This window comes from Armigeres subalbatus, chromosome 2 (assembly GCF_024139115.2).
Source record: "Armigeres subalbatus isolate Guangzhou_Male chromosome 2, GZ_Asu_2, whole genome shotgun sequence".
NCBI lineage: Eukaryota > Metazoa > Arthropoda > Insecta > Diptera > Culicidae > Armigeres > Armigeres subalbatus.
In genome coordinates this window covers 148,746,678-148,770,177 of record NC_085140.1, presented here as the reverse complement: position 1 = coordinate 148,770,177, position 23,500 = coordinate 148,746,678, and the positions used below count along the sequence as shown (strand labels likewise).

The window sequence follows — 23,500 nt, the reverse complement described above, 5'->3', positions numbered from 1 at the left end:
ACATATCTGTGCGAGGATTCCATCGTAGACCTAAAATCTTGATGTATTCATCAGTTTGGTTCGGTTCTCCTGGTATGTTGGATGTCCATTTATGCAGTTCGAAGCCAGCACTACTCAGTATTGATATCAACTGCTGTTTAATTACAGCGAGTTCTTCCGAATCGTCGCGACCGGTTAAAACATCGTCCATATAAAAGTCGTTCCCCAATACCTGCTCCGGCAAATAGAATAAATTAATTAGTTTAATATTAGATTTAGCTAGAACCTAAGTACCTTCGAAGCTTCCGGGTAGATATCAGCAAACTCCCGCGCTAGCTGTTTCAAACATCTCGCTGCTGCGAATGGCGCTGAACATGTACCATACGTTACTGTTTTCAGGCAATAAGTATTTACTTCGTCGTCTGGTGAAAATCTCCATAATATACGCTGGAGCTGACAATCATCTTCGTGGATTTCAATTTGTCTATACATTTTTATGATATCCGCAGTTATTACAAACTTAGGACACCGGAATCTGAGTAAGATTTGAAACAAATCATTTTGTACACTAGGTCCGACCATCAAAATATCGTTTAAAGAGACACCGTTCGATGTTATCGCCGAACCGTTGAAAACGGTTCTCAATTTTGTTGTGGTATTCTCGGGCTTCAGAATCGGATGATGAGGAAAGTAGAACACCTGTCCAGTATGTATCAATCTGGTCTCACTTAATTGTTCCATGTGGCCCAGATCCTTGTATGCTTGCATGAACGCAGTATATTCTCGTTGCAATTTGGGATTTCGTGTAAAACGGTTTTCCAATTTCAAGAGCCTGTCTAACGCCATTTCTCTTGATTCCCCTAATGGTTGAGCATTTGGTTTCAATGGGAGTCGTACTTTAAATCTGCCATCTTTATTACGTGTGGTTGTTTCAGTGAAGAACTGTTCACACAGTTCCTCTTCTTCGGTCAATGTACGTGTCATCAAGCTGTTGGTTTGGTCATTGATAAGTTTATTCCACTCGATATTAGTGCCCATCCTTGTGAAATCTCCTCCAACTATCCATCCGAGAGCGGTATTTTGAAGTGAGGGGAAGTGCTCCGCTAGCTTTATGTTTCCGTCACGAAGAATGTCAAAGAGTACAGCAACTCCCAACAGCATGTCTACAGGTCGGCTACAATAAAATTCTGGATCTGCTAAAATCACTTCTGTGTCCATCAAGCTCCTCATATTAATATCGGTTGGTGGCAATCTTCCTGTTATTTTGTCCGCAACAAGTACATTCACAGTAATTTGATAGGAGGATGTACGAGACTTTAAAGTGATAATTGCTCTTTCCTTGATAGCACGAACGTTTTGACCAAAACCAACCACAGATGCTCTAGTGGCAGTGGTTTTATTCCCAAATGACGAACTAAATCTGTTGTTGCGAAATTGGATTGGGAACCTGAATCCAATAATACCCGACACATGATAGTAGAGCCATTTTCACAGTAGACTAGAACAGAAGCCGTTGGCAGAATGGATTGCTTCGATAAAGGAAGAACATCTTTGTGCGTGTCTGGCAAGTTTATTACAAAAACAATAATAGATTAACAAAACTTTAATTGAATCAATCGAATATTTACTCACTGGCGCCGTGTCGAGACCGCCCTTGTTGTGTCTCTGGTCTATGTCCTCGGTGAATCAATGTATGATGTTTACGCCCACACTTGATACAGCCTCTGCTGCGACATTGATCTGCTGTATGCTTCGGTTTTAGGCAATTGAAACAAAGGGAGAAACGTTTGACGACCTTGACTTTCTCCTCCACTGATTTCTCGCCAAACCGATGACAGTGTCCAATGAAATGCTCTTTACTGCAGACTGCACATTTTTGTTCACGTGGAGTTTTACTTACTGTGAGTGATCGGGGTTCATGCTTAGCTTTCGTTGGGATACTGGTTCCGAGGGCTGCTTGTTACTTTGCAGTCTTGGCGTGCAACATTTGACATCTACCCCAAACCAAGTTTTCCCGTTGCTTGTATGTTGGCGGTTCGGTTCCCGATGCCATTGATTACCATTCTTGTCGTGTACCAGGGTCAAGCTTGTTTGCCAGTTGGTACACTAACACGGCATCCCATGATTCTACCGGCTGCTTCAGAATTTGAAGACACCTCAGGTTTTTTCTAGCTGTATCAAACAAATTCCTTAGCGCTTCCGCTGATTCCACACCAACAGGTTCCAATTCAAATAAGTCGCGCATGTGTTTTTGCACAAGCAATTTAGGGTTGTTGTAGCGATTTACAAGTAAATCATATGCTACCAAATAATTGGATTCCGTTGTTTGCAGCGAGTCCACCAATCCTAATGCCGTACCTCGGAGAGACAGTTTGAGATACTCAAACTTCTGAATAGTTTCCAAAGTATTTCGCTTGTGAATGAGGGCGTTGAATTTATCAAACCATTCAAGCCAGTTCTCGTTGGCTCCAGAGAATGTCGGCAAGTCTACGGTTGGTAGACGGACCATGTCGCCCCCAGATCTGTGTTCTGCATTGCTTCTCTTGTTGACAATCGCTTTGTCAAACATAGCTAAACCGGCTACGTATTTAACCTCAACTTCGTCCCGCTTATCAGCTTCATTTGGTATATATTGCTCCAACCAATTTTGTGCCTGGTCGAAATTTTTGTAGCAGTCTCGTAGCATGTCGCGTCGTGTCTTCAGTAACATCACATCACTTTCAAAAACATACATGGTTTCAATTATGTTGGCGATCCTCGTTATAGCATGGTTTCGTTGTACCGAAAAACGATCGAAATCCGATTGCAGCACGAAAGTTGGCTGATCGCTTCTTTCGCCCGTTGTCTCCTCCTGCATAATTGCAACATTATGTGAGCTTTCCTCCGCCATTATTGTACCTGTTGAGATATTATCACGTGAAAGTTATGCCTTCTAGCGTACGTTTTTTTTTTTTTTTTTCAAATTTTAATTAAATTATTCGTATCATTACTTTTTAAACAAAGTTCTTGTCAGGCACCACAATCAAAATTTCTTGTTTGGCACTGTGCAGACCGATCAACCCACGCGTCGATCTTGAATTTAAATTATTTACGTCTGACAGAAAATCACTTCCGTTTCATGCGCCATATTGAATACGACCCTCGTGTCAATTCAAACTATCGAAATTTTCATTTTAACGCGCATTGAATACGACCCACGTGTCGGATTTACTATTCGCTAAAAGCATCATTTTGATTTCGACCCTCGTGCCGATTCAATTCCGAGAATATTAACTTCCCAAGCGAAGTACCATAGATATAGATCTACTCCCAAATTTTCACTATTCGCTTGATGCGCCATTTTGAATGCGACCCTCGTGTCGATTCCATAGTATTTGATTTTTTGTTTCATAGCTATTCAATGTCTGCTGTGCCCCTTCGTTTTGAAAAAAAAAGAATTTTCACACTTTACCTGTTTTCGCTTCGCTGGTATCCGGTTCGAAGGACCACTTTATGTTTGCTTTTGAGCTGTTGACTGCTTGCTGGTCGGAAACGAAGTGAACGAGTCACCAGGTTCTGACAGTTCAACAACTGTATTTATTGTTTAGAGTAGATAGGTTCAGACATACGTTTTCAAGGAAGTAATAGAATTTATCATCGATTACTGATACCAACACAGTGATATAATTTGAATAGGGTGGTTCATTATCCTACAAAGATCTTGGAGTCTCCCTCGACCAGAGCCTTTCGTTCCTTTCTGCACTTCCCCAAATTAAAAATAAATTGTCGGTCCAGAGTCAACCTAGTTCGGACCATATCCAAGCCTTATCGAACCAACAGTAGGAGGTTCCGGTTAATGATCAGGGAAGATATCATTGATAGCTGCTGGCCGGCATTGGTCTCTCCCCAGTGGCGCGACTCCACTGGCATGGATCAAGGACCTAACGTTTGTCTTCAGCCACCATAAATAGCTGCATAGCTAGCAATTTCCATCCTCGTTCTATCTGATTCTGCCAGCGTCATTTCCGCACTTCAGAGCGACAAGCTTAAGCACCCGTGGATCCAAAATATCTTAGCGAATATGCTACCGAATACAACCTTCACTTGGATTCCAGGGTACTGCGGAGTGCATGATCGCCTTGCTGGAGTCGGACATCAGGGCCAGCGCTTCACCTCATCCTTCCCATTGGGGCACAATGGCGGAGACCCGGACAAAGCTTCAAAAAAAAAATGATGTTCGTTTCGCAAAGCTCGAATTTTTTTAAATTTCAAACCTATGAATTGATTCCAAAATTTGTGAATGTGGCTTGTAAACTTAATTTTTGGGGTCTTGTTGAAGTTAATGCTGTTAAGCATCTCCCGATCAAATTTGTATGGCAAAAGAAAATTTGACTACACTTTTTTCGGGAAAGATTCGGAACGATCTTGTATCATGTATTTAACCCTTTTGTTACCGACAAAAAAACACCCTTACGTTACCGACAGGGTACCCGGGTACCCACGGACGCCTGGTTGTGTCACCAACGACTCCCAACAGAATGTCATCTGTGTATACATTAGAGTGGCTCAAAAAACACCTTTTCAAATTTTTGATGGGTCACCCTCTTATTCGGTTCTATTTGATGCCCTGATGCTCTGGACAAAATGTCAGCCAAATCGGTCAACGTTTGGCCGGTGCTTAACTCGTTGGAAGTTTATATGGAAAAATGTATGCAGAAACATCCAAAAAGAGTGATTTGCAGTTGGACGGCACAATTTATGATCAAGAACCAGGATACTCTTTCAGTTCTTATAGAATTAAATACAGAATGTTATGCAGAAAACCGCGAGAAGATTAGAGTTTGCCCGGCTAAGTTATTAGCATTTCTCAGAATTGGGGTTTGAGCAAATTTCGTTTCTTTTGCCTTTGAAAAGAAATAAATTCACCCGTACAACACTCCAGTAAAATGCTAATATCTTTACGTAAAAAACTCTAATCTTCTCGCGGTTTTCAGCATAACATTCTGTATTTAATTCTACAAGAACTGAAAGAGTATCCTGGTTCTTGATCATAAATTGTGCCGTCCAACTGCAAATCACTCTTTTTGGATGTTTCTGCATACATTTTTCCATATAAACTTCCAATGAGTTTAGCACCGGCCAAACGTTGACCGATTTGGCTGAAATTTTGTCCAGAGCATCAGGGCATCAAATAGAACCGAATAAGAGGGCGGCCCATCAAAAAATTTGAAAAGGTGTTTTTTGAGCCACTCTAATGTATACACAGATGACATTCTGTTGGGAGTCGTTGGTGACACAACCAGGCGTACACGGATTAAGGCACATTCCGCTGCAAGTGCTGTCCTCCATTGGGCCAACTCGGTAAGCTTTGCCAAAACAGCCAGCAAAAGCGTATGAGGACACGTCTGCAGGCATCAGCTATCCAACTTGAGCATCAAGTTGGGTAACCAGCCCATCCACAAAAAACAACTGTGAAAGATTGTTTGCTTTTGAGCTGTTGACTGCTTGCTGGTCGGAAACGAAGTGAACGAGTCACCAGGTTCTGACAGTTCAACAACTGTATTTATTGTTTAGAGTAGATAGGTTCAGACATACGTTTTCAAGGAAGTAATAGAATTTATCATCGTTTACTGATACCAACACAGTGATATAATTTGAATAGGGTGGTTCATTATCCTACATACTCCCCGCCATAATCATCTAGTGGTAATAAGCACAGTTTCGATACACATCGCTTGAATTCACCGTTAATGGTACGAAGAGTAACTACTCGTACCATACCATCTGGCCCTGGATGCACTTTAACGACTCGTCCAGTTATCCAAGTAAGGGGGGGTAGGTTGTCGTCCTTTAATAAGCATAATTGTCCTATTGCCAGGTTGGGTTGACTGCTAGATGAAGACTTAGTTCGCTGCTGAAGATTGTTTAAATATTCAATTCTCCACCTTTTCCAAAATAGTTGAAGATTTTTTTGAACTTCCTCAAAACGATTTAATCGGTTTGTAGGGATTCCAGTTACATCTTTGTCTGGTAGGGCATTAATCGGACCACCTGTCAGAAAGTGTCCTGGGGTCAGTGGAGTAATATCATTTGGATCAGAAGACATAGGTGATATAGGCCGTGAGTTTAGACATCCTTCGACTTGCTTTAATAGCGTTAGCATTTCCTCGTAAGTGGGTATACTAGACCCAAGAACTCGCTTCATGTGATGCTTGACGCTCTTAATTCCCGCTTCCCAGATACCTCCGAAATTAGGTGCTCGAGGAGGAATGAACTTCCATTCAATGCCTTCCATGGCACAAAAACTCTTAATGTCCGGTGACACTTCCTGTTCGAATTTATCGGCTAAGATACCTAGCTCAGTTTTAGTACCAACAAAATTAGTACCGTTATCACAGTGTATAATGCTACTTCGACCACGTTGGCTGCTGAATCTTCTAAGGGCAGCGATGAAGCAAGAACTCGACAATCCACTCACGAGCTCGATATGCACTGCACGAGTAGACAGACAAATGAACAATGCCACATATACCTTCAAAGTTTTTTGAGTTCTCACCAAATTTTCTTTGATTATGAACGGACCACCAAAATCAACTCCAGCAACTTGAAACGGTCTTCCTGGATTAATCCTTGCCTCCGGTATTTGTCCCATGATTTGGTGCAAATTTTTTGGGTTGTTTCTGAAGCAAGGGATGCATCGATGAATTATTTGACGAGCCAAGCTTTTTCCGTGGATTGGCCAGTATTCCAATCTCAAGGCGTAGAGTAACCCTTGTGGTCCAACATGTAGATTTTTGAGATGATAATCGGTTGCGATTAATCGTGTTAAGTTACACTTTGAGGGTAAGATTATTGGATGCTGTTGATCATATGTTACTCCAGCTGCTTGTATACGCCCACCAACACGTAGCAAACCATTGTCGTCTAGAAACGGGTTTAGCGTTAGCAAAGAGCTGTTTTTCGTTACACACTTTTTATTCTTTAGGTTCTTTACTTCTTCGGTAAAATGTTTTTGTTGAACCATCTTAATGATCCTTATACGGGCTGATTCGATGTCATGTACCGTTAAACCTTCTTGTCGCACTTTTTGATGTTTTCGCCGACAGTTGTTTGCAAACCGCAAAATATAGGCGATAACCCTCTGTAGCTTCCCAAAATTGGAAAATCGGTCAAGAAAATCCAACTCTAACTCTGCATCGGTGTCCTTTTTAGTCACGTTCGTTTCCACAGTTAGTATGCGTGTTGGTTCTTGCATCCACGGTTGTCGATGTTCTCGTAAAAAATTTGGTCCACACCACCATATATCACTGTTAGCTAACTTCTTGGTGGATACGCCTCTAGAGATGAGATCTGCCGGATTGTTTTTTGACCGTATATGATGCCAGTCGTGAATAGACGATTTTTGATTAATCATTTTAACCCTATTGGAAATGAAGGTCGGCCATCTAGTTTCCGGTTTGTGGATCCAATCCAGCGTTACCATTGAGTCCGTCCAATAGTGAATTGAATAAATCGATACGTTGAGCGCTTTCTTTGTCGTTTTCATCAACTCCACTAATAATGTAGCTGCTCTTAACTCCATGCGAGGAATAGTTAAATTTTCTTTGTTGCTTCGTTCACTTGATGGAGCGATTCGTGATTTAGCGCATAGTAAATGTACTTGAACTCCGTTACTGTCCAATGTCCTCATGTAAATGGCCGCCCCATACGCCCGTTTCGCCGCATCGGAGAATCCATGGAGCTCAATAACCTCACGCATCGGCTTAACGTGCCGTTGGAAATTTATTTTTGACAGCTCGTTAATTTGGCTGTTAAACCAACTCCACCGGTCTGCTAGTTCCGATGGCAATAGTTCATCCCAAGCAAGCTTATTAGCCCAAATGTCTTGCATCAACATTTTTCCATGGACGATTATGGGACTAAGAGTGCCTAACGGATCATAAACTTTTGCACTTCGGAAAGCACATTGCGCTTGGTAATTGCTAGGTGGTTGTTAAACTCATCGCTGAAGCTAAACATATCTGTGCGAGGATTCCATCGTAGACCTAAAATCTTGATGTATTCATCAGTTTGGTTCGGTTCTCCTGGTATGTTGGATGTCCATTTATGCAGTTCGAAGCCAGCACTACTCAGTATTGATATCAACTGCTGTTTAATTACAGCGAGTTCTTCCGAATCGTCGCGACCGGTTAAAACATCGTCCATATAAAAGTCGTTCCCCAATACCTGCTCCGGCAAATAGAATAAATTAATTAGTTTAATATTAGATTTAGCTAGAACCTAAGTACCTTCGAAGCTTCCGGGTAGATATCAGCAAACTCCCGCGCTAGCTGTTTCAAACATCTCGCTGCTGCGAATGGCGCTGAACATGTACCATACGTTACTGTTTTCAGGCAATAAGTATTTACTTCGTCGTCTGGTGAAAATCTCCATAATATACGCTGGAGCTGACAATCATCTTCGTGGATTTCAATTTGTCTATACATTTTTATGATATCCGCAGTTATTACAAACTTAGGACACCGGAATCTGAGTAAGATTTGAAACAAATCATTTTGTACACTAGGTCCGACCATCAAAATATCGTTTAAAGAGACACCGTTCGATGTTATCGCCGAACCGTTGAAAACGGTTCTCAATTTTGTTGTGGTATTCTCGGGCTTCAGAATCGGATGATGAGGAAAGTAGAACACCTGTCCAGTATGTATCAATCTGGTCTCACTTAATTGTTCCATGTGGCCCAGATCCTTGTATGCTTGCATGAACGCAGTATATTCTCGTTGCAATTTGGGATTTCGTGTAAAACGGTTTTCCAATTTCAAGAGCCTGTCTAACGCCATTTCTCTTGATTCCCCTAATGGTTGAGCATTTGGTTTCAATGGGAGTCGTACTTTAAATCTGCCATCTTTATTACGTGTGGTTGTTTCAGTGAAGAACTGTTCACACAGTTCCTCTTCTTCGGTCAATGTACGTGTCGTCAAGCTGTTGGTTTGGTCATTGATAAGTTTATTCCACTCGATATTAGTGCCCATCCTTGTGAAATCTCCTCCAACTATCCATCCGAGAGCGGTATTTTGAAGTGAGGGGAAGTGCTCCGCTAGCTTTATGTTTCCGTCACGAAGAATGTCAAAGAGTACAGCAACTCCCAACAGCATGTCTACAGGTCGGCTACAATAAAATTCTGGATCTGCTAAAATCACTTCTGTGTCCATCAAGCTCCTCATATTAATATCGGTTGGTGGCAATCTTCCTGTTATTTTGTCCGCAACAAGTACATTCACAGTAATTTGATAGGAGGATGTACGAGACTTTAAAGTGATTATTGCTCTTTCCTTGATAGCAAGAACGTTTTGACCAAAACCAACCACAGATGCTCTAGTGGCAGTGGTTTTTATTCCCAAATGACGAACTAAATCTGTTGTTGCGAAATTGGATTGGGAACCTGAATCCAATAATACCCGACACATGATAGTAGAGCCATTTTCACAGTAGACTAGAACAGAAGCCTTTGGTAGAATGGATTGCTTCGACAAAGGAAGAACATCGTTGTGCATGTCTGGCAAGTTTATTACAAAAACAATAATATATTGACAAAACTTTATTTTATTAAAACGAATATTTACTCACTGGTGCCGTATCGAGACCGCCCTTGTTGTGTCTCAGGTCTATGTCCTCGGTTAATCATTGAATCATGTTTACGCCCACACTTGATACAGCCTCTGCTGCGACATTGATCTGCTGTATGCTTCTCCTCCAATGATTTCTCGCCAAACCGATGACAGTGCTCAATTAAATGCTCTTTACTGCAGACGGCACATTTTTGTTCACGTGGATTTTTACTTACTGTGAATGATCGGGTTTCAAGTTTAGCTTTTTTTGGCATACTGGTTTCGAGGGCTGCTTTTCGCTTGACAGGCATGGCGTCCAACATTTGACATCTACCCAAAACGAAGGTTTCCAGTTGCTTGTATGTTGGCGGTTCTGTTCCCGATGCCATTGATTCCCATTCTCGTCGTGTAACAGGATCAAGCTTGTTTGCCAGTTGGTACACTAACACGGCATCCCATGATTCTACCGGCTGCTTCAGAATTTGAAGACACCTCAGGTTTTTTCTAGCTGTATCAAACAAATTCCTTAGCGCTTCCGCTGATTCCACACCAACAGGTTCCAATTCAAATAAGTCGCGCATGTGTTTTTGCACAAGCAATTTAGGGTTGTTGTAGCGATTTACAAGTAAATCATATGCTACCAAATAATTGGATTCCGTTGTTTGCAGCGAGTCCACCAATCCTAATGCCGTACCTCGGAGAGACAGTTTGAGATACTCAAACTTCTGAATAGTTTCCAAAGTATTTCGTTTGTGAATGATGGCGTTGAATTTATCAAACCATTCAAGCCAGTTCTCGTTGGCTCCAGAGAATGTCGGCAAGTCTACGGTTGGTAGACGGACCATGTCGCTCCCAGATCTAAGTTTTGCATTGCTTCTCTTGTTGACAATCGCTTTGTCAAACATAGCTAAACCGGCTACGTATTTAACCTCAACTTCGTCCCGCTTATCAGCTTCATTTGGTATATATTGCTCCAACCAATTTTGTGCCTGGTCGAAATTTTTGTAGCAGTCTCGTAGCATGTCGCGTCGTGTCTTCAGTAACATCACATCACTTTCAAAAACATACATGGTTTCAATTATGTTGGCGATCCTCGTTATAGCATGGTTTCGTTGTACCGAAAAACGATCGAAATCCGATTGCAGCACGAAAGTTGGCTGATCGCTTCTTTCGCCCGTTGTCTCCTCCTGCATAATTGCAACATTATGCGGGCTCTCCTCCGCCATTATTGTACCTGTTGAGATATTATCACGTGAAAGTTATGCCTTCTAGCGTACGTTTTTTTTTTTTTCAAATTTTATTTAAATTATTCGTATCATTACTTTTTAAACAAAGTTCTTGTCAGGCACCACAATCAAAATTTCTTGTTTGGCACTGTGCAGACCGATCAACCCACGCGTCGATCTTGAATTTAAATTATTTACGTCTGACAGAAAATCACTTCCGTTTCATGCGCCATATTGAATACGACCCTCGTGTCAATTCAAACTATCGAAATTTTCATTTTAACGCGCATTGAATACGACCCACGTGTCGGATTTACTATTCGCTAAAAGCATCATTTTGATTTCGACCCTCGTGCCGATTCAATTCCGAGAATATTAACTTCCCAAGCGAAGTACCATAGATATAGATCTACTCCCAAATTTTCACTATTCGCTTGATGCGCCATTTTGAATGCGACCCTCGTGTCGATTCCATAGTATTTGATTTTTTGTTTCATAGCTATTCAATGTCTGCTGTGCCCCTTCGTTTTGAAAAAAAAAGAATTTTCACACTTTACCTGTTTTCGCTTCGCTGGTATCCGGTTCGAAGGACCACTTTATGTTTGCTTTTGAGCTGTTGACTGCTTGCTGGTCGGAAACGAAGTGAACGAGTCACCAGGTTCTGACAGTTCAACAACTGTATTTATTGTTTAGAGTAGATAGGTTCAGACATACGTTTTCAAGGAAGTAATAGAATTTATCATCGATTACTGATACCAACACAGTGATATAATTTGAATAGGGTGGTTCATTATCCTACAAAGATCTTGGAGTCTCCATCGACCAGAGCCTTTCGTTCCTTTCGCACTTCCCCAAATTAAAAATAAATTGTTGGACCAGAGTCAACCTAGTTCGGACCATATCCAAGCCTTATCGAACCAACAGTAGGAGGTTCCGGTTAATGATCAGGGAAGATATCATTGATAGCTGCTGGCCGGCATTGGTCTCTCCCCAGTGGCGCGACTCCACTGGCATGGATCAAGGACCTAACGTTTGTCTTCAACCACCATAAATAGCTGCATAGCTAGCAATTTCCATCCTCGTTCTATCTGATTCTGCCAGCGTCATTTCCGCACTTCAGAGCGACAAGCTTAAGCACCCGTGGATCCAAAATATCTTAGCGAATATGCTACCGAATACAACCTTCACTTGGATTCCAGGGTACTGCGGAGTGCATGATCGCCTTGCTGGAGTCGGACATCAGGGCCAGCGCTTCACCTCATCCTTCCCATTGGGGCACAATGGCGGAAACCCGGACAAAACTTCAAAAAAAAAAAATGATGTTCGTTTCGCAAAGCTCGAATTTTTTTAAATTTCAAACCTATGAATTGATTCCAAAATTTGTGGTTGTGGCTTGTAAACTTAATTTTTGGGGTCTTGTTGAAGTTAATGCTGTAAAGCATCTCCCGATCAAATTTGTATGGCAAAAGAAAATTAGACTAAACTTTTTCGGGAAAGATTCGGAACGATCTTGTATCATGTATTTAACCCTTTTGTTACCGACAAAAAAACACCCTTACGTTACCGACAGGGTACCCGGGTACCCACGGACTTAAAATGATCATAACATTGTCAGTTTTTCACCGATTTTGACGATTTTGGTTGCTACGGATGCAGGAACTTACCCGCTATTCGATATGTTACAGAGAACCTAATCGAATTACCTGGTAACCGGAATTCCGGATTAACTGAGCCAAGTCCCAAAGTATGTGTAAATTGAAGATATATATTCAATCAAATGAAGATTTCTTGCGTTATGACTAATAAACTTCGTTGGAAATTTAAAGAACATAACTAAACTACGTTACAGGACCATCTTATGAATTAATCCCAGAACGGTTATTCCGGAAACAGGTTCCCGTCGGGCCTAAAGTGGCCACAAACTTATTCTGAAGAAACCCTGGCAATATGGGTATCAAAATTCATGAAATTGTTTCGGAAGCATGATCCGATAAGTAATTGGGCCATAGGATGGTTTGACAACGAACCGGTCATCCTGGAACAGGTTCCCGTGTGTCCTAAAGTGGCCACAAACTCATTTTGAAGAAACCCTGGCAATATGGGTATCAAAATTCATGAAATTGTTTCGGAAGCATGATCCGATAAGTAATTGGGCCATAGGATGATTTGACAACGAACCGGTCATCCTGGAACAGGTTCCCGTGGGTCCTAAAGTGGCCACAAACTCATTTTTAAGAAACCCAGGCAATATGGGTATCAAAATTCATGAAATTGTTTCGGAAGCATGATCTGATAAGTAATTGGACCATTGGATGGTTTGACAACGGACCGGTCATCCTGGAATAGGTTCCCGTGGGGTCTAAAGTGGCCACAAACTTATTCTGAAGAAACCCTGGCAATGTGGGTATCAAAATTCATGAAATTGTCTCGGAAGCATGATCTTCTGGGTTATTAAGCCATAAGATGGTTTGACAATGAACCGGTCATTACCAAACAGGTTTCCGAGGGGACCCTCATTTAGAAGAAACACTTGCTATCTTCTTTTTCCGTTATTTTTTGTCAAAAAGACTTAAAAATTATTGACAGGTACTCAGAAATGATTTATAATGAACCACAAGCGCTGTAAGTATTATTGGTGTTTGCTGAATAATTTACAAAAATAAAAAGAACGACTAAAATTTTAAAAAAAATTTGTGGTGACAAAATGGGTCAAAAACCTGACAAAAGCGGGACGTGATAAAATCGGGTCGAAAATGTGATAAAGTGGGAGGTAGATAAAATCGGGGAGTGACAAAATCGGGTCAACACTGTGTAACTTTTCACTTCTCTCTTCTCTCTTCTCATTTCTCTCATTTCACTTTTCACTTTTTACTTTCCACTTCTCACTATTCACTCCTCATTTCTCATTCGACCCAATTCCATTCGGCCTAACAGCTATTGGAAAAACATGTTTCCAAAAATATTCCAAGAATTTTGATGTCAGAGTGTCTTCTAAATGAGCTTGTGGCCACTAAAGGCCTTTCGGGAACTTGTTCTAGGATGACTGTTCTGGTTCATATCCATCCTATGGTTTCAACTTTATGGAGAGTTTTAATACCCATATTGCCAGGGTTTATTTTAAATGAGTTTTTGGCCCCTACGAGCCCTCCGGGAACCAGAATGACAGTTCCGGTTGATATCCATCCTATGGTCCCAACTACATGAAAAACATGTTTCCGGAACAATTCCAAGAATTTTGATACCCATATTGCCAGGGATTCTCCCAAATGAATTTATGGTCACTTTAGGCCCTCCGGGAACCTGTTCCAGAATGACCGTTCCGGGGCATATCCAATCTATGGTCTCAAGTATATGGAAAACATGTTCCCGGAACAATTTCAAAAATTTTGATACCCATATTGCCAGGGTTTATTCTAAATGAGTTTTTGGCCACTATGGGCACTCCGGGAACCTGCTCCAGAATGACCATTCCGGTTCATATCCATCCTATGGTCTCAACTATATGGAAAATATGTTTCCGGAACAATTCCAAGAATTTTGATGCCCATATAGCTAGGGTTTATTCTAAATGAGTTTTTGGCCACTAAGGGCCCTTCGGGCCCTCCGGGAATTTGTTCCAGAATGACCATTCCGGTTCATATCCATCCAATGGTCTCAACTACATGGAAAACATGTTTCCGGAACAATTCCAAGAATTTTGATACCCATATTGCCAGGAATGAATTTGCGGCCACTATAAGGCCCACGGGAACCTATTCCGGGATGTCCGTTCCGAGTCCATATGATCACGTGGTCCTTATACGTTGGGAAGTCATAATCCTCGAATTTTCTGCGAAATTGGTAACTCAGGATACAAGAAATCATCATTTGGATTCTATAAGATCAACTTCTCCATTTTTGAGACATGGTCTAGCAAATCCGGAACTCCGGTAACCAGGTAATCCGGATCGGTCCTATGTGGCAATGATCGGATAGAGGATGAATTTCTTAATCCATAGCAAACGGAATCGTCCAAATCGGTTGAAAACTGACGAAGTTATGGTTATATCAAAACGTGGGTACCCGGATACCCTGTCGGTACGTTACGGGGTAAAAATATTCAGAAGCACCTCCCCAAGCCCCCCCTTACTGGATTTTCATTTTAGTACCACCCAAACCTTAATTTTGCCGAGTTTGAAGATGTCACGGAGTTTCAATTTCCTGCGATGTTTAGAACCCTAAAAAAAATTCACTTGAAAACGAAAAAGGTACCCGGGTACCCTGTCGGTAACAAAAGGGTTAAACCTATTTTTCGTCTCATTTCCGGTGATTAGTGTGGTGATTTGCTCGTAGCTATTCCATAGCTGGAATGAAGATGCTGTTCATGCTTCAGACCTTAAGACTAGCGACGCCAGAAGTACTCAAGTAACATAGTATATGTTGGATTCCAAAATTACTCTTTGGTAAAAAATTCGAGCAACATATTAGGTTTTGTCCGGCATTTCTGTGGGGGCCTGTTACTGCGCGACGTCCAAACCTGGACAAGGAAAACGTAAAACAAAACTGGGAATGCTCCTGGCTAGCGACCACGATCAGATATCTTCGGAAAATTAGAGGGACCACATCGGCATGGACAAAGTTACCCAACCTGAAAGAGCAGCAAATCATCTTCCGGCTACGAACCGGCCACACGCGGCAATAATTGTATAAAATCTGGGCATATACAATTCTGTAAGCTTTTGTATAAAAAAATCTGTATTATTTTAATACAAAAATTGTATTAAAATCTTCCGAAATTGTATATGCTAAATTATTATACAGTTTCTGTAAGGTTTTTATGCAGAATTGTATTAAAATCTGCCATCCGCTGGTTGGGTGTAGCAGCACACATGTTTCACATAGGTTAGTGACCAGATTCAGTGACAATGAAGTTGCTGTAACCAGTTACGTCCGATTTGTGCTGCTCGGGCTCTATGACACCTATGGAACACCTGCTTACATTACCCAAATAACATTTTAAGTTTTATTCCGCTCCATTTTCACTATGGCCTTCACAAATTTCGACCAGAAAAATGTTGCTCTTGTTGAATACCGTCATGAGCTCTTTGCAATGCAATTGCTTATTGAGGTAATGCATTTGACCACATTACGACCAAAAATCACAGCCGTAGAGCTGCTTATAAGGTCAATAAGCGTTTGACATTTGAAGCTTTTTCAGCATATTTACGAGAGGTTTATTGATAGCAATAGGATCGACAATAAAACTGACTATGGCGAAGGCGACTGTTATTATAAATCCGCTATAAGAATTAAATAAATCCAAGAAGCAATCCAATTGTTACTTGGGTAGAAACGTTCTATCCGACGATGTTGCCAGCATCATTGCTCTCATCTTTTTCCTAAAAGATGGGGGCCTATTCAAACAATTTTAACCCAAATTGCCGTACGGGCATCCTGAGATCGATCTCGGGAGTAAGTTTTCACAATACGAAGCTTTCGGGCATTCCTTTAAAAACTTTATCACCAATGGGAATATCAGGTTAGTCTGCGACATCCTGGGTAAGTTCCATACCTCAAGCCAACCCAAGCATCTCCGGAGAGCAGCGCACTTAATGTCATCAGCACACGCATTTTGGACACCAAAGGATATTTCTGGATTTCATCGTACCATATCTTCTGGATTAAGTCTTTGTTTATACATCAATGCTGTCTATTTTGTCACCACATAGCTTTCATTTGTCGACCATTTTTACAGAAGATATTTTAGTTACAATATAAAGATTGACGCTGACTTCGCTGTCCGGAACATCTTTTTGCTCGCGAGGATAGGGCGCTTGACGTCAATGAAGGGAAAATCCATATGATTTGACATGTTTTGGACAGCAAAACATAGGGAATCGAAGCGACAATCTTCATCTTGTAACTAAAATATCTTTTATTTTTACCCATCAACTATTTTTACTCAAATTTAAAATAGAAGGGGTCGATTAATAAAACTCGTTTCTAATTAGGAAGTGCCCAAATGGTAGGGCAGCCTATTCCCGTCCGCAACGTTAATAACTCGACCGCGTTCCAACCAAATGGCTTGATTGTTTGTACATCACTAGCGCTCGAGTAATGAACGTTGCTGACGGGAATAGGGGGTGCTGCCCAAATGGTTCTCTACCCTACATGAGACTGCCGTTTTACTTATATTTATGATTCAAATTTTAAAGTGTTATTATTAAGTTTTGTTTTTTTAATGTTATTATTTGGATCAATTCATTTAAATTTTTGCCAATGGAAGGTCCCACGGTTGAACCTGAGGGTGGCAAATCCTGCACCCTCCCCCTTCCAAGTGCCCTTAGCCTTGGTACTATTGAGTGAAGAACTTATAAGCCATTCACGTTGATAAAGAAATAAAAATACTGCTTATGCACATGAGTCCCATATGCAAAAACATCAATTGGAGAAAATCAGCTAGTTTTGTAAATTTTGTGTCTGCACGTTGATATGATTTAATATTTCTGGTTATATTGGTAAGAACTAAAGACACTAACAAAAAAGCTTAAGGGGGTATTTTTTATCATCCTCCCCTTTATCTTCCTGGATTTATTAAAATTCGCACAACTCCTAAGTAGCTTAGAAAGTAATTTTAATGACTTTCATGAATTTCCTCATCGGTTTTTCGGCTGCCTGCATCACAATATAATTCACAATTTATCATCATACCTACATTCCGACTTTCAGTACACACTTCTCAGTCACATGTACCTACCTACGTTCACCGTTCCCACCTCATCATTATGCTATAAGTCCTAGAGACTGCGAGACGAGGGTTAACCTATGGATGGCACATGTATAAAAGTTTGTCTGAATGTGCCCTACCATATGTACACCATAATCCGAGGTCCTCCGTCCTTTGTGTGATCCCACGCTATATGGGAGCTAGAATTTTATTCATCATTCGATGAGGAAAACTCAATAAACGATGATAATGTAATTCATTGTGGCACCACGGTCGGGTGAACTTTACATTCATTTGCGTGTAGCGTGTGTGTCTGCATGGACGGCTTTCAAGGAACTTTATGTGGAGTTCGATAAAACAGGGGCCAAAATGTGCGCTTTTTGTGTATGATGGGAAGAAAATTTTACGACGAGTTCTAAGAAAAGATGCGGGGGATATCGTGCCACATGATAGTAGTATGCAGCCATGGCAGCACGTGGCAAAATAGAATGATTTTATGACTGAACGAAAGGGTTGTAGGATATCCATGACACAACTGGCACAAAACAAAGTTTTCTTTACGATTGGAACTTACGAACATTTTCCACATGGAGGCTATGCCGTTATGTGATGGATGCCGGTAAAAGTTTTCCAATGACAGCAAATGTGAATCGTGAAATGAAATTATTGATGCTTGTCTTTTGGGAAGTTGAGTTGAGAGTTGGCTTGTTCTTCAAGCTTTCATGTTATTCATAGCAACGTATCGCATCAACGGTAATGTTGAAGATTTCGACGTACTTGCTTCATACGGGCTGAAGTAGCAAACGTGAGAAATGACTTTTCTGATGATATCCGAGAATTCCGTTTCTCATAGTATTTGCTATTTCTGTTGAAAATACGTATAGCTGAGATGTGATATTAACTCTTTGGGAGTTATTTGCTATCAAAGAACAGTTTTATATTGGATTTTTTAAAGCTTTGATTTTGCATCGCTTCATGCTTCTTTTGATTTTTGCTTTGGCTCCATCATGTGCTTTTTCAAACATCTTTATTCAATTGTATTGCTACAATTAAAGCAGATTGAAATCTGTACAATCCATAAGTCCGCAAAGAAAAAGTTTAATCTTAATGACTTTATCTAAATAAATATTCCAGAAACAACAAGAACTCAACAAAAACAAAGAAATTATTGTGCTGGACCACAAGCGATCAAATGCGATTAACATTGCTATGACCAAGTTGCCCCCTCCGCGGGCCATCAAAGCGGCTATACTGAAGATGGACTCTACAGTGGTAACCCGCGAAGGCATCGAAAAACTCCTAAATATGCTTCCGAGCGATGAAGAGCGATGCAAGATTCAGGAAGCACAGATGCTGAACCCCGAATTACCTCTGGGCACAGCAGAGCAGTTCCTGCTGACACTATCCTCCATCTCGGAACTCGGTGCCCGTCTCAAACTGTGGGCCTTCAAGCTGGACTTTGAGAACATCGAGAAGGAAATAGCGGAACCGCTGATGGATCTCAAGCAGGGCGTTGAACTGCTCAAAGCAAATCTCACATTCAAGTGCATCCTATCTACGTTGTTGAAAATCGGTATCTTTTTGAACGGAGCGCCGGTGAAGGGATTCCAGATCGACTATCTGGCGAAGGTACCTGAAGTGAAGGATACGGTCCATAAACACTCCTTACTGCACCATCTGTGTCACATGGTGATGGAAACGCAGGCCAACACAACCGATTTGTACTCGGAAATCGGCCCAATTACCCGAGCCTCTAAAGCAGATTTCGGCGAATTGGCACACAATATTAACTATCTGGAAACGGAATGTAAAGCGTCATGGGATCGACTAAAACTGATCAGTAAACACGATACGGCGCCTCATTTGAAGCAAAAGTTGATCGATTTCCTGGCGGATTGTGCCGAACGGATTATCATTCTTAGTATAGTTCATAGGAGGGTGCTAAACAGGTATGATGTTTAGTTTCGCGGAATAACTTCAGGCACCAAATTTCAATGACTTTTCATTTTTGTTTTAGGTATCGCAAGTTCCTTCAATGGTTGGGGGTTCCCCAACATCGAATCGCCGAATCACGACCGAACGAATTCTGCCGAATAGTATCAGAGTTCGCCCTGGAGTACCGAACCACGCGGGAACGTGTTCAGCAACAGATCGAGAAGAAAGCCAACCATCGAGAGAGAAACAAGACTAGAGGCAAGCTGATTGTCGACGTGGGCAAATTCAAGGGCACTCAGGAGGACCGAGCAGATGTTGAACTAAGGTAAGTTGTCACTCACCCATAGTCCTACAAAATCCAATATATGAATCCATTTTCCAGAACACTTCTCGGAACGCCAACCAAGGGTGCAACCGGTGAGGAGGTGGAAATGAGTGGAACTCTCACCTGGCGGCGAAGGCGAGGCGATGCCACAGCCTCACCGGTCACCCTCATGAACTCGAGTGCCACCAGCACCCTGAACAGTAGCTACACCGGAAGTCACCATAACCGGGACGAAAGCTTCACCGATGGGGACGATGAGATACTGGAGTCTCTGGTCAAAACGGCAACCAAAGCGGCCACCCCGAGACCCACGCAGCGGGAACGAAAACGAACCCGACAGGCGGATCGAAAGTCGTGTAAGTATGCGCCCTTAGTCGTTCCCAGGCAACGCACTGATCTGTACAGTATTCAGCCCTGGCTTTCACAACTACTGCTATAGTTCCGATAGTGGCTTACTCCTGCTTCGATGATGGTGGCGGTGGTGGTGGTGGCAAGCTGCTCGATAAAGCAATAACCATTTCTGTTGTGTTTTCCCTTATTTTCCGAATATGCGACTTCCAGTTAAGCGATCAAGAACGCGTGAAGGGTTTACGGTGGAACGCAGCGGGCATTCGCCGGTTTAGCGCGGACAGCCGGGCTTTGATTAGCTAATCTTCTCATCCCACCCCCACAAAACCTGTACAATTTAAGATGACAATTACCGGTGAATAGATATGTGCTGGTTATTTTGATTTTTGCCGCGCTTTTCTTAACCTCGTTGACTTAGCAGACTAACATCTTTCGCTTAAGTTTATGTGTTGGATTGTGCTAACTCAATTACTTTTTAATAACACTTACCATTTTAAGCCGTCCAAGAGTACTAAAAAGATCGATTATTTTTAAAATAATTGTATGAATAAATCAGAAAATTGTCCAAGCTAATCAAACTTTTTAATGTGAACTAAAACAAGAAGATTTCACGGTAAACAAAATAGAGTGTGAGTTATAATGTTACTGCCAAATATTTTATATTTTGCAGAAGGTTATTTCTTGTTATCATTGAGAAAGTGATTGATTTTTGTCACTGTGCCTGATTATGCAGTTCATGTTTGAGTAATTAAATAGCATATTCCTCTGCATACAGTATTATACAAAACATATACGATTATCCAACTACAGTCATTGATCTGAGTAAAATAACGCTGTAATCCATCAAATACAACATAATTGTTTTGAATAAAATACACATAATCGACTAGGGTGTCCAGCAGCCTTAATAACTGAGGAAATGCTAATAGAATATAGTTGAAAAGCAGGCTAAGTTCCAGTTGAAATGTAGGTGGAGCCATTGAAGAAGGAGAAGCATCTATGTATGAAACAATTGATATTAAATCGTTGAAACTTAAAAAAATGCAATTTTCTTCTGGTCAAAACAAATAAAAGTTCGTATATCGAACACTGATAATCATTTTCTCTTTAATATTTTGAAGCAAATCTATAGTGTTTTTGATAGCTGAAGCTGCACTGTACCTTTGTGAAATAGACTCACTCAGATTGTTAATGAAGGTTTCTGGAATCGCTTTCCGACCCTTCTAGATGTACAGGGGTTAGACAAAAAGGTTGAGATAGGCAAAAATTTGTCGAAGTTCAAATCAGCATAACTTTGCGTAGAATGATCCGATTTGGATCAAACTGGGACCATCCGACGCGGAAACTCTTCTAGTATACTGGCCCTATGCGAAACCTCTGATTGGCCCTTGGCCACCGGTGGTGTTCCGGGTTTTCCGAGGGTATGTTAAAAATGCATTTTTTCTGCTGCTTGTCATTTTATATGACGTTTACTGACATCATGTTTTATGTATTCCCCAGAAACTAGAACTAATATGCTGACCAATGCTGGCTGCAGATCGAAAATCCGTTATGTATATGCAGATATATGGCCATTTTCGTGAAAACGATACGGGATTGGCCATACACCCTGAACAAATGTCACTTTCGCAGAACTTCCGGAACCTGTTACAAATTGGCCAAAGAGTCTCACAGTCCTCAAAATATATCTCTAATAAAGATCCTATATTCATTGTCTTGGGAAAACTTGAATTTTGACACCCATATATGCATGGTTCCAGATGGTGTCAAAACCGGCCCCTCCTGGAAGGCCCATGGAACCTGCTATAAGGGTGGTAGTGGACACTATCATTCTGGAAATGTTTCTGTAATCATCGTCTCGCAAAGCCATGAAGTCAGATACTCATATTTGCATTATTCCGATCTGTTATCATTTCATCATGTTCCCGGGACCGTTTTTACGGAAATGACGATATCTCTGCGTAGTTTTGATGGATTCTCGATCTACAGTTACCATTGGCCGGCATATTAGTTCTAGTTTTCGGGAAAAGCATAAAACATGATGAAAGTTAACGTCACATAAAATGACAAGCAGTGGAAAAAAATGCATCTTAAACATACCCTCGAAAAACCCGGAACATTTCCGGTGACCAAGGACCAATCTCAGGTTTTGCAGGGGAAAAGTATACTAGAAGAGTGTCCGCTTCTGATGGTCTTGGTTTTATCAAAATCGGATTATTATACGCAAAGTTATGCTGATTTGAATTTCGACTTATTTTTACCTATCTCATCCTTTTTGTCTAACCCCTGTATTAAAAAAAATTATCCTTGTTTTTGACCCCTCTACGTTTTCTGCTTCGATTTTTTTGTGATTTTAAATTTAGTTTTTTAGTCGTGTTAGTATTTACAAAGTTCTGTATTGTTAAGATAAGTTGAAACTCCAAGCGTTAAGGACAAGCCTCCCGGAATTCAAAACTAAATGCACTCGCGATTTCAAGAACCCCCAATTAAAACGGAAGCCGCGCACAACTGTCAATTTTTACTTTTCCGCGCATGCTGCGACGCAGCAAACCTGGACTGATAAAAATGACAATTGTTCATTTAATTTTGGATTCCGGAAGGCTTGTACTTAAAATCAATAAGCGAGATCTTTAAATAATAGTCGTCTCTATTCATCCATTGCTTCTGCCAGCTTCTGCTGCAGGGCCGTCCATGAAAACTTGTGTTGAAGTATTTAAGGATTGCAGTGTTGGTGGTTCACGTCGGCTGCTATTTGCATCACGTGCAAGAGTTTACGGTGCTCGGGTGCTGACGAGAGCTCTTTCATTTGTATGTTGCACCACTTGCTCTTTATTATCCTTACAGAAGTAGGCCTTCGCAGTATATGTTCTGGGTCATCTAAAAAAACCATCCAAGATGAAAGGACTTAAACGTCTACAAGCGTATCCAAAAATCTATCGTCTATTTTTCAAAATAATCTGTGTGATCCTTTGAATAAAATGTGATCTCAACATAAGTTCTGCTAAGAAAATTATTTTAAGCTTTTAGTGGAATATATGCACTTGTCATAAGACGAGTTTGTACTATGCCATTTAATTCCACTACTTTATTGTACCTTTGACAGATACGTATTTCGATCTAAACTATCTATCTTCTCAAAGTTACATGCTATAATATCAATGTAGTCGACGAAATCAAATAGCTGAACGGACTTACATCTTGAATAGTAGACACGAAAGACTATCATTTTGCCTTATCACTCTGCGCTTTTTAAAAGGGTTCGAGAACTCCCCTGGAATTTGATCTACGCACATCACCAGATCCAACGTCGCCTTGACCCACCGTATCAGTTTATCCGGAAATCCGTGTTCGTGCATTAGGTGGCATAGGTGCTCTCGATCGATTGTATCATGAG

The 23,500-nt window shown here is 41.1% G+C and overlaps 1 protein-coding gene across 3 annotated transcripts in view; it reads left to right on the top strand.

Annotated features, from left to right (window-relative positions):
• LOC134210994 (FH1/FH2 domain-containing protein 3) overlaps positions 1-23,500 on the top strand; it is a 492,884-nt gene that overhangs the window by 458,924 nt on the left and 10,460 nt on the right. For 2 of the 3 annotated variants that reach the window (XM_062687493.1, XM_062687494.1), the window contains 3 exons: positions 18,633-19,447; positions 19,516-19,758; positions 19,816-20,114. In XM_062687493.1, the coding sequence (XP_062543477.1) occupies positions 18,633-19,447; positions 19,516-19,758; positions 19,816-20,114 (1,357 nt within the window). Of the gene's footprint in view, positions 1-18,632; positions 19,448-19,515; positions 19,759-19,815; positions 20,115-20,319; positions 20,462-23,500 lie in introns of all 3 variants that reach the window. The other variant, XR_009978903.1, reaches the window with a different exon arrangement.